The sequence below is a fragment of the Symphalangus syndactylus genome, chromosome 1 (genome assembly GCF_028878055.3).
Source record: "Symphalangus syndactylus isolate Jambi chromosome 1, NHGRI_mSymSyn1-v2.1_pri, whole genome shotgun sequence".
Lineage (NCBI taxonomy): Eukaryota > Metazoa > Chordata > Mammalia > Primates > Hylobatidae > Symphalangus > Symphalangus syndactylus.
Genome location: NC_072423.2, coordinates 23,602,353 through 23,614,968, shown reverse-complemented (window position 1 = coordinate 23,614,968; position 12,616 = coordinate 23,602,353). Strand labels below are relative to the sequence as shown.

Genomic DNA, 12,616 nt, shown 5'->3' with positions numbered 1-12,616 from the left:
CACCATGTAGCCAGACTTGGCTTGGCTGGATTCCAGCAAGCCCTGTTTGTTGTTGTTCTTGTCTCTAAAGTCAAATGAAATAGAGAATATCAGCCCAATCACAAAGACACAAAGAACCTGGGGAAATGGCTGGGTCAGAATGGTTGAAAGAAAGTGGGTTGATTCTTGGGGAAGTAGGAAATGGATATGAAGACAGGTCAGGAACCAAGTTCAGGCTTCAGTTGGGTGGTGTAGTTGACCTAATAGACCTAAAAACGTCAGCTTGGCATAATGCGTATCCAAAAACCTGAAACCAGGAGCAGTCATTATTATGGTGCTGGAATCAAGTTAAGTAATAGTTACTGAGGAAATTTTCCAACCATTGCGGAATCTAATGTCAATTCCTGTTTGGGACAAGTCTTGATACAAGGGCTAAGGAAAGAGGAAGCAAGCAGTGTCTACTGGAAAGTGGCCATTGAAGCCACTCTGCACCCAGCCTCACCAGGAACAGACTAGCAGGAAGTTAAGACTGCATATTATCTCTGTCTTTCAAAATTGGTGTAATGAGTTAACCCAGACTAGTTTTTTTTTTTGAGAAGGAGTCTCTCTCGCTCCGTTGCCCAGGCTGGAGTGCAGTGGTGCGATCTCCACTCACTGTAAGTTCCGCCTCCTGGGTTCATGCCATTCTCCCACCTCAGCATCCCGAGTAGCTGGGACTACAAGCGCCCGCCACCACACCCGGCTATTTTTTTGTATTTTTAGTAGAGATGGGGTTTCACTTTGTTAGCCAGGATGGTTTCAATCTCCTGACCTCATGATCTGCCCGCCTCGGCCTCCCAAAGTGCTGGGATTACAGGCATGAGCCACTGCGCCTGGCCAACCCAGACTAGTTTTGTGTGTGTGTGTTTTTAACTCTGGTTTCAGCAGATCTTTCTAAATTCAAAGCCATGCCCATTCTAACAAAATATTGCATACATTTTACAGAATAGCTTATGTTCTATACAGACGAACAATTAGTCCTTCATGAGCTCATGCATTTTAGAAGGCATCTCTTCAGAGAGGTTTCTGGAGAAAGGAGCACCATGACTCAGTCCTCAGAAGAAGTGGTCTGTGAGGTGGTTACTATGGTGCTCTTCAGATCCTGAGGGCAAAGGGAAGTGCACTCATGCACCCAGAAATCTGGGAGACACCTGGAAATCACCTGTAAATTTTTTTTGAAGTCTCTTTTTCAGTCTAAAAATTCATGCTCATTTTATGTTCTACTTTTTATCATTTCTCTTTTTTTAATGTAAAAATAATGGCTCTTTCCCTTCTCAATCTTAGTAAAACTGAAGCCCCCAGCATGTGCCAGGCATCCTGTAACTTTGTAATATACCATTGAGTACCCTCAAGGGCACACATAATCAATTTTAAGAAGTGATTAAACGTTATTCTTGTCTCCTTCCTGCTGGGCTAGGCACGGTGGCTCATGCCTGTAATTCCAACACTTTGGGTGGCTGAGGTTGGAGGATTGCTTGAGGCCAGGAGCTCAAGACCAGCCTGCACCACATGACAAGACCTTGTCTCTTTGGGGAAAAAAAAGAAGTGATGATGTAAAGAAATTGCTCAGTTTATACAGCATACATTTTCTTAAAGTCAAAATTTGCAGATAACTTAGTTTTAGTGTTTGAGGAAATTCTGTATTTGAACAAACAGAATACTAAAGATTGTTACCCTGCTTGTCATTTTTATCACCTCAAATTCTTGCCAATTTTAAGGTTTCCCTAGGTTTCTTCAAGGCTTCCCAAATCTAAAATGCAGTTGAGAAAATCATAGACACTGTATGTAAATTTAAAAGGAATGCTTTATACGAGATTAAAGGTCTTTCTTTGCAGCTCCCTATAAGGTGAGGAAGTTTAAACATTAATGCACATTTCTCAGTAATTATATATAAATGTGATTTTTTTAAAAAAGAGGGTCTTGCTCTGTTGCACATGCTGGAGTGCAGTGGTGCAATCATAACTCACTGCAGCCTCAACTTCCTTGTCTCACAGGAAGCTCCCACCTTGGCTTCCTCAGTAGCTGAGACTCCAGGTGCTCAGGAGCCTGGCTAATTTCTTAAAATTTATTTGGAGATGGTCTTCTATATTACCCAGGAGGATCTCGAACTCCTGGCCTCAAGCAATCCTTCCACAACAGTCTCCCAAAGTGCTGGGATTACAGATGTGAGCCACTGCACACGGCCATAAATACAATTTTATGTAGAATAATAGTACTACACTTTGACTCTCAGGTCTGTGTTTGGGGTAAAAGGTGAGTTCAGACTGACTCATTCAGTTAATAAACCTACTTAATTGTATGAACATCCCAGGTTAGTGATCACTTAGCCTTTTATAACACCAAGAATGTATAGTAGTTTAAGAGAATTTGACTAAAAGTTGTATATTGAGAAACAGTACATATGTGTGTATATTTATTTTACTATTAAGCTAAAATGTTCTAGTTCCTATAGCATCATAAGAAAGGGAGGCAGTGTAGACTGCTTCTGTATGAGACACGATCTATAGGATCCACAGTTCATTATCTGATCCCTCTGCCTGTCCAGCCTTATCTTCTGCTCTGGGGCCCAACAGTCTCCAGCCTCAGCAACCGCTCATAGTGAGTTTCCTGATATGCCACACAAACGTTATTCTTGTCTCCTTCCTGCTGTACCTGCTATTAGCTCTCCCTAGATGTCCACCTGTTCTCACATGCCTGATTAACTTTGATTCGGCACAAAAATCTTCTCTGGAAAGGCCTCTCTGGGGTCTTGTTATCTGTCCCTGGGCTGCCATGACCTGTGCATACTTCTGCCATATCATTGATCATACCAGCTAAAGGTGTATTGTTTATCTTCCCTCGCTATTCTGGGAGTTCCTCAAGAGTGGGGACTGTGTCTGCCATCTCCGTATGTCCCTGATGTTGGCTTATTGCCTGCCGATTTGTAGGTCCTTAATACATGTTCTTTGGAAAGAATACTTGCATTTATTTACTTCTTATGAAGTCAGTAGGGAAATATGTTATACACTAGCAGCTTTTACCTTGCAAGGGCAAGGAAATCCAGACTGCAATTGGGATCCTCATTTTTGGAACTGACTGTGCCATTGGGGAGCACGGTGGAGGTGGTGGACTGGGGATAGTCTGCAGGAAGGAAGGAAGTAGGGTGTTACAGAATCTAGCAGCCGGTAGGTTAAGTTGCCATTTCAGGGCAGTACAGGCAGCTATTTGGCAGATGATATATAATACTTTGCTATGAATATTGATATGCCTGTTTCTTTGGTAATGTTCTGAGGAAAACATAATAAAGATAGGCTCCATGCAGCTTTTGTGATAGTTAAACTATACATCAAATTGAATTTCTTTTTCTTTAAGATATAATGACTTTTTTATGCTCTTACCTAAATGTGTTTGTAATGATTTTCCTCTAAATCAAGAGTTCTTCTCAGCTATGAGTTATCTCACTTTTTCTGAGGGTTGCATAATTTTTTGGGCATTCTTACCAGAATTTTGATTATAACAAAGTAATTTTTGTTAGCTATCTTCTAGAGTGGGCCTGAAAGAGGGAAAGATAATTTTCTTTTAGTCATGTTTTAGCCAGATTTAACATTCTATTTAATATATTTTTAAGAAAGTTGTAGTACACTAACCATAGAGGTACATATATTAACAATATAAAGTATCTTTATTTTTCCAGTTTCACTCAAGTATTTTCTATTTGCTTAGTGGTAACCATTATAATGATTCAGCCAACAAGTGTTTGTGGAGTACCTCAGCAGTCAGCCCATGTCGAGGACTATTGAAAGAACATGACAGAGTGCTTCTAAGCGTGTTGCTCACTGTGTTAACACTGGGAGGGCAGCACCAGATACCAACATCCTGTAATTTTTTTTTTCAACTTTCTATAATTTCTGCGAACGAAGCTCCTTCCTGTGTGCAGAAGTATAAAAGGGTGTTTTTGCTTATCTGCCGTTAAAGAAAATGGTTGCATTCTTATGTAGAAATAAACAATGATATTTATAATGTATTAAAATTGCATTACAATGCTATTTATTCTATGCTGAACTTAACCTAAGCACTGGTATCTCAGTTCTCATCCTAGCAGATTTAATTACTGAAACACCTTACAAGAGTCCTTCATAAATTCATTGAAAAAATGATTGTCACGTGCCAGGCAATCATTTGTTCATTTGTTCATCCTTTTAATGAAGCCATTTATTGAACATCTACAATTTCCAGTGCACTGTGCTTAGGATATCCGGGGAGAAACAGCAGCAATCCCTGCTCTCTAGGAGGCCATAGTCTCTTGGAAGAAATAAGTAAGCAGATAATTATAACAAGGGACACCGAATTGAAACAGGTTGTAGTAGAGTTGGCACTGAGTTGAGTCTTAAAAGGAATCAGGCATATTGCACCAGATAAAAAGCAAGAAAAGCATGAAGAAAAGGGTTCCAAGCACAGAGAGAAGCATGTGTAAAGGCACAGACAGATGAAAGCATGTCACATGCACAAGCTGCAGGCACTCTGGCATGGGTGGAACATGGAGTGTGGAGTGTGTGCAAAGTTGGGGATGCCTTGTTGGACATTGTGAGGAGTTTGATGTCGGGTTGAAGGACACCTGGGAGCAGGCTGACAGACTGAAGCTGGAGTGTGAGTAGGTGGAGTAAACCACACTGAGAAACCATCCTGACAGCATACAAAGAGTGCATCGAGGGAAGCAAGACCAAAAGCAAATTTCTGGTGCAGCCAGAGCCCTCCAGGGGAAATGGGATGCAGGTCAGTCCAGGGTAGTAGAGCTCCACGGAGGGGAACCGGCTGCAGTGAATCAGAGACTGTGAATCAGAGACTCTCTCACAGGAGCCTTGGGGAGCAAACAGTCCTGGGCAGAGGGGAGGCACAGGAACATCATCTCTAAGAAGGTCTGCGTTACAGCCTCCAGCATTATCTTCATAATTAATTAGTTACCCTACTGAACTCATTTCATAATTTGATAATTTAGAGAATGAGCTATTTTATATCTGTAGAAACAATGTTTATCAATTTCATAAAATTTAGTATTGCTGCAGAATGCCTTTAATCCTTGACCAGAGGCATTTTCTGACCCCTGAATTTGTTTCTGTCAACTATTTGCATCCTAAATTACTCACACTTATTAGCTCTTTATTTCCTGTCCCATCAGTGTTCAGTAGATTTTTTATATCCCCATTTGTTGTCCTGCTGTGCTGATGTGTACTGACTCTGTTGGTAGCATGTCCCATTATTACCCAGTATTATCGGGTATCAGTTTTTCATTAAACTCTGGTTGACTGTTGATGTAACCATTATTTATAATTGAAAAAAAAAAAGCAAAAAAGAGATGACCATTTTCTCTAATATTAATATTTAGGTTAAGTAAATTAATGTACATCTACTAGAATTAGTATGGGGCTATTAAAGGTGGTGGTATATTAGGGCATCAGGCTGCTATAACAACATACCTTAGACTGGATAATTTATTAACAACAGAAATTTCTTGCTCACAGTTCTAGAGGCTGGGAAGTCCAAGATGAAGGTACCAGCAGATTGGGTCTGATGAGGCCCCATTTCTCATAGATAGTTCCTTCCATGTGTGCTTGTCTGGTGGAAAGAGTGAACAAGCTTGCTGGTCCTGTTTTATAAGGCCACTAATCCCATTCATGAGGACAAAGCCCTTATGACCTAATCTGTTCCCAAAGGCCCCACTTCTTAATACTATCACGTTGAGGATTAAGTTTCAGCATATGATGAAAATTTGTTGGGGGACAAACATTCAGACCATACCAGATGGGAATGAAGATGGGGAAAATGGTTACAGTAGAGTGATAGAAGAGTAAATGAAATTGCACCTACGTTTGAGATTTTTAAGGCTTTTTAAAAATCTGTATGAATAAGGCTATAAGGAAAAAAAACAGAATGCTAACCCTGGTTGTCTTAGGGTGGTAGATTTAAGGGTGTATTTTTCTGAGCTTTTCTTTGTGCTCAGCTTTTTGTGGATAATGTGGTTATAATGCTCTCATAATAAAATATGATTATTTAGAATGGCAATATAATTTTTTTCATTGCTACTATTTGGAAGCAACTGTGTGAAACATTTTGTGTGAAAGCATTGTGTTGTTTGAAGTCTGTTGAAAATATATTTATCCAAAAATACAGGTTTTCATTTTACCCAATCTCTACCCTTCCCCAATCCCTACTAGATTTAAATTCTTTGAGAATTTTTCCAAATAAAAGGAAGATTTTGTCCACTTTTAAGATCCTGAAGTTCTTGAGTATAATCTCCCTCCTCCCTTTTTTTAAAGGACTGAAGAGAGAACAAAACAATTCCCCTTTGATCGTTTCTGTGAGCACTTTTGAAACTTACAATAAATAAGGTACTAATTCAGCCAGATAATTGAATGCTCTCCACCCCATACTATATACTATATATATTCTGCATTCTCATATCTAGAGCGCTGACCACTCCATTTCTCTTGTGTATGGTGAGCCTTCTCCACCTAGGTTCTCTCCTCCCTGAACACAACGGCAGCCCCTCTTTTTACAGTACACCTTATTTAAGCTTTACATCAGTTTTGTGAGAAAGGAGCTATAATTTCTACTTACAGGTAAAACTTGATTTTTTTGTAACCAACATGACCCTTTTGTGATTTTTCTTTCAAGTTAAATTAGGCAGGACCTGTTGGAGAGTCCAGATGTTGATTCCTTGAGGGTAGGATCCATACTTGACTCAGCCCCCTTTTTTTGATACAAATTAGGCAGGATTACCTGCTCGTCTTGCTTTTTCCAATTTCTTATTCAGCTTCTTTTGAAATATCTTCTCATTTTGAGTGTGTGTTACCTGCCTTTTCCTTATTTTACATGTTCTTTTCTTTGTTTGTTTTTTGTTTGTTTTCTGTTTTTTTTTTTTTTTTTTGAGACAGAGTCTTGCTCTGTCGCCCAGGCCGGAGTGCAGTAGCGTGGTCTCTGCTCACTGCAACCTGTGCCTCCTGGATTCTTTCTTTTTTTTTTTTTTTTTTTTTGGTGAGGCAGATTTACTCTTGTTGCCCAGGCTGGAGTGCCATGGCGCAATCTTGGCTTACTGCATTCTCTGCCTCCCAGAATCAAGTGATTCTCCTGCCTCAGCCTCCCTAGTAGCTGGGATTACAGGCATGTGCCACCACGCCTGGCTAATTTTATATTTTCAATAGAGACGTGGTTTCACTGTGTTGCCCAGGCTGATCTCGAACTCCTGACCTCAGGTGATCCGCCTGCCTCTGCCCCCCAAAGTGCTGGGTTTACAGATGTGAGCCACTGCGCCCGGTGCACCTGCCGGATTCAAGTGATTCTCATGCGTCAACCACCTTGAATAGCTGGGATTACAGGCTTATGCCACCACCTGGCCAATTTTTGTATTTTTAGTAGAGATGGGGTTTCACCATGTTGGCCAGGCTGGTCTCAAACTCCTGACCTCAAGTGATCCACCCTACTCGGCCTCCCAAAGTGCTGGGATTACAAGCGTGAGCCTCTGTACCCAGCCTTCTTTGTTTTTTGTTTTGTTTTAAGAAATTCCTTTAAACTTCATTTTAATGTTTGAGCTGTAGTTCTCATGGCATGGAGATTTTGTGAGCAATAAGAAAATCCATTAGGATTTTTTAGTTAATGCTTAATTTTAAACGTGGAGATAAACTTAAGTGGAAAATACAGGAAGAATAAAGAACATGGATTTTCTGTGTTATTCAAAGAAAATAAAAACAATTTTTTTTGCATTTAGCAAAATCTATTTTAAATGTTTATGGCAAAGTAACAGATAAGCCTCCTTTTCCACATTTGTCTAGTATATTATAATGAATGGTCAGACTGATTTGCATGCAAAGGGTAGGAGTATAGAACTCCCTGAAGAACTTCTCTAGACCATCTCTTTCTTGTTTGCACTTGTTCCTTTGTCAGTGTGTGGACCTGAGCTGTAATGAGCTAAGTGAAGTCACATTACCAGAAAACCTGCCTCCCAAACTGCAGGAGCTAGACCTGACTGGAAACCCTCGCCTTGTCCTTGATCACAAAACCCTGGAACTACTGAAGTAAGTATTCTGTAAAGCACTGTATCCCCATCATTGTCCACTGGCAATGGGATTCATATCTTAGTGAAAATGGGAAACAAAATATGAAGCATCATTGACTTGTTGGCTGTGTTAACACACACAACAGGATATACAAGATGCAGAGAAGCAATGAACAACCAAGATGTAACTTAAATCTCAGTAGTCACTGGTAACGTGGTTGTGACAGTTAATGCAAATGTTAAGGAAGGATTTTAAAAGAGATGGATGATATAGGGAAAATTAACAGTGTGCCACTGAAATCCAGGTTATTTAAATAAAACCGAGAATGTGGAGTAGTTAGATCCTACCAATAGTTAAATCTTCACGGTTTGGGAAAGAGTTCATCGATGCTGTTTCATTCTTGATATTGATAAAGAATTAGTGGTTGGAGTTTTCTATGTAAAACCTTAAAGGTCTGCAGTAGGAAAGATGTCTTAATGAGAATGTTCATCATAGAACTCTAAATGTCTACTAAGAATTAAATAATGTTCCACAATTGAATATTACAAAGCCATTTAAAATTATTTAGAGCTATATTGCTAACTCAAAAGATCTTTACAGTATATTAAGTGAAAATATTAATAAAATTCACAAAGAAGTTTTATAGTATAATTCAATTTTTGCAATATAAATTTGTGTGCATTGGGTATATGTACATGTGTATGCATACACACATCTAGAAAATGCCTGAAAGGATATATAACAAGACTTAAAGTGGTGTTATTCTCTGGATAATAGTATTATGGGTAGTGTTTATTTTCTTCTTTAAACTTTTCTGAATTTTCAGAATTTTTTGGGGTATATCAGTAGCAGTTTTAAACATTGTCATACATTAGTCATTATGCATGCCATAGATGTTTATTCAATGTTGGAATATTTGTTGCTGAAAGTCATCTTCCATTATCTTAAGAAAATCAGAAAAGAACAGTAGAATTTTGGTGAATGGTCCGTTAATACTATCCTAGGCTGTAGTGCAAACCAAAGTTTGAAAAGCAGTTAAAGTGATTCCTGGATAGAATTGGCCTAATTAGTGCCTAATTTTTGGCATTTTAGTACTTGATGAGAAAATTAATTTTGATATATGGTTGAAAAATACTGCCAGAGTGTCCTGAGGAAGGCGTAGAGACCGAGGTTCTGTCCATTGTTGATCACATGTATGAAACCTTGGCCTAAACCCCTCCATCTGTCCAGACCTAAAAGATGAGAAAAAAAATGGCCTACATGATCTTTAAGGTGCTTTTTAAGATCAAGAAAACATGGATTATCAAAATACATCATCTTTAAACAGATAGCTTTTTAGTATTTTTTACATGTAGGATACAAAAATTTTTTTTTTTTTTTTTTGAGACGGAGTCTCGCTCTGTCACCCAGGCTGGAGTGCAGTGGCGCAATCTCGGCTCACTGCAAGCTCCGCCTCCCGGGTTCACGCCATTCTCCTGCCTCAGCCTCTCCGAGTAGCTGGGACTACAGGCGCCCGCCACCACGCCCGGCTAATTTTTTTTTTGTATTTTTAGTAGAGACGGGGTTTCACCGTGGTCTCGATCTCCTGACCTCGTGATCCGCCCGCCTCGGCCTCCCAAAGTGCTGGGATTACATGCGTGAGCCACCGCGCCCGGCCAGGATACAAAAATTTTTGAGCATTTTTTACAAATAAAATTTAAAAATAATTGTACCAAAATTTGTTAATAAATGGAAGTAGCCACTTAGAGAAAAATTAAAGTTGCATTCTTATATCACACCAAAATCCAGCTGAAATAGTTGAATCTGTAAAATTAAATGATTTTTAAAAGTAATAAGAAATCATATGAATATCTTCACAAGTTAGAAAAAGACTTTTTAGGCCAAGAAATGAAGGGAGTAAGTTGCAAGAAAAGAAATCAGTACATGTAGATTGGTTTCAATATGTATGTCTTATATGTTTACACATAAATATACTTTTTATACAGAAAAGTGTTAAATGTCTATTTCCTATTTCAGAAACTCTCAAGAGTAAATATAAATGGCAAATGACAAACCAGGAAGAGAAATATAAAAAATAAAAGCATTAATATGCTTACTAGAAAGTGTTCTTATATGATAAGAAAAGTACTCAAACAGAAAATAAACCAAGGACATTAACATTTAACAGAAGCAGTACAAATAGTTACATGAAAAGATGTTCAAACTTATTAGTATATCAAGCAAATACAAAATAAAATATTTGAATAACATTTCCCCCCTCAAATTGGTGCTGCTGAAGGAGTATAATTTGGTATTACACTCTTCTTAAAAGCAGTTGTCGGCCGGGCACGGTGGCTCACGCCTGTAATCCCAGCACTTTGGGAGGCCGAGGCGGGTGGATCACGAGGTCAGGAGATCGAGACCATCTTGGCTAACACGGTGAAACGCCGTCTCTACTAAAAAATACAAAAAATTAGCCAGGCGCGGTGGTGGGCTCCTGTAGTCCCAGCTACTCAGGAGGCTGAGGCAGGAGAATGGCGTGAACCCAGAAGGCGGAGCTTGCAGTGAGCCGAGATGGCGCCACTGCACTCTAGCCTGGGCAACAGAGCCAGACTCCGTCTCAAAAAAAAAAAAAAAAAGCAGTTGTCGTACGCATCAAGCTTTTTAAAATATTCACGTACTCAGACCAAAGTTTCCTATATCAAAAAATCATAATACTCCTTAAAATGTTACCTTCTGTTTAACATCTGGAAGGTTGTGGATTCTTAATGACTTGGAAGATTTTCCGTATATTATTTGCACTTTTAAAGGGTTGGTTTATTTGTTTTATGTGAGCCGGGTAAGTGCATTTGAGGACTCTTATGTGAGATTGAGCTGTGGTTCACAGAACTCTCTCTGAATCATTTAAAGATATACAAGATGGCCGGGCGTGGTGGCTCACGCTTGTAATCCCAGCACTTTGGGAGGCCGAGGTGGGTAGATCACCTCAGGTTAGGAGTTTGCGACCAGCCTGACCAACATGATGAAAACCCGTCTCTACTAAATACAAAAAAATTGGCGGGCGAGGTGGCGCATGCCTGCAATCCCAGCTACTCGAGAGGCTGAGGCAGGAGAGTCGCTTGAACCTGGGGGCGGAGGTTGCAGTGAGCCGTGTTACGCTATTGTACTCCAGCCTGGGCAACAAGAGCGAAACTCTGTCTCAAAAAATAAAAAGTAAAGATATACAAGAGTCAGCATTCATTTCACTTCAGATAGCTGCTCAGCTGCACTGTGTTCAGCTAGGTAGAGAAGAGAAATTGCTGCTTCACTAGAAAGAATTATTTGTGTGCTGGAGAGAGGGGGCGGTTAAGAGTTATTTTTTTTTTTCCTTTAATAATCAGGCTAGGAAATGGAATTATTTCTCTGAAGACTTTATGTTCTGTAAAAATTATAAATGCCTTTAAAAATGAGCCTTCACTTTTCCCTAGACTTCAGGATGGTATCTTAAGAGCCTTAGGATATGTCTTAAGAAACCTATTGTATTGCTTACCGTTTTAGATGGATAAAATTGAGTACTAGGTCATATGGAGAGCAAATAATGGAGGACTGTCCTTTTTTTTGCTAATACCTCTTTTATTTATAGAATTGAAAACTTTGAAAAATAGATTTAGCTCTAGCCTTATTGTAAAACAAGGTATTAACTTGATTTGGGGATTTTCTATTGACACTATGATTTATGTTTTTCAAGATAAGATGGAAAGTAAATGTTTGCTATTAATTGAGAGTAGAAACTTTTCTTTAACCATATATTTTTAAATTTCAGAAAAATTGCCATCAGTTATTTCTAGATTCAAAGGGAATACAAGTTAGATACTGATTTACTTCTTAGAGCTTTAACTGGTTCTTAGGAAGGATACACAGTATTTGTTAGATTTGGGAGTAATGAGTACCAACAGATAATTTTAATTCTTGTGGTCATGACCAGAACTATGTAGGTGTTGCTTCAGTTGTCCACAGATAATACATATACTTTTTCCCTTGTTTAAATAATAATGAGGGGGAAACTTAGTGGCAGTTTACAAGTAAGAGGACTTATTTCACCTTGTGGTAGCCAGCCTTTTAACAGACTACTTTACATCTGTTAATGACTTCCTGTTTAGGGGCGCAGAATGCTTTCTAGAAGCTGATTTTTATTTATTTTATTTTATTTTATTTTATTTTTTTTATTTTGTTTTTTGAGACAGAGTTTCGCTCTTGTTGCCCAGGCTGGAGTACAGTGGCACAATCTTGGCTCACCGCAACCTCCACCTCCCGAGTTCAAGTGATTCTCCTGCCTCAGCCTCCTAAGTAGCTGGAATTACAGGCATGCACCACCATGCCCAGCTGATTTTTTGTATTTTTAGTAGAGACAGGGTTTCTCCATGTTGGTCAGGCTGATCTCGAACTCCCGACCTCAGGTGATCCGCCCGCCTCGGCCTCCCAAAGTGCTGGGATTACAGGCATGAGCCACTGCACCCGGTGAGGCTGATTTTTAAGAAACGCTATTTGAGAATTTATCCCTTTAGTATTTCTGTTTGGGGTCCTGTTGGATCAATTATGGCATATGAGGG

At 39.3% G+C, this 12,616-nt stretch overlaps 1 protein-coding gene across 1 annotated transcript in view; it reads left to right on the top strand.

Annotated features, from left to right (window-relative positions):
- Positions 1-12,616, top strand: part of PHLPP1 (PH domain and leucine rich repeat protein phosphatase 1) — a 262,022-nt gene that overhangs the window by 231,841 nt on the left and 17,565 nt on the right. Inside the window, exon 13 of the mRNA XM_055297160.2 lies at positions 7,936-8,066. Within this exon, the coding sequence (XP_055153135.2) occupies positions 7,936-8,066 (131 nt within the window). The remainder of the gene's footprint in view (positions 1-7,935; positions 8,067-12,616) is intronic.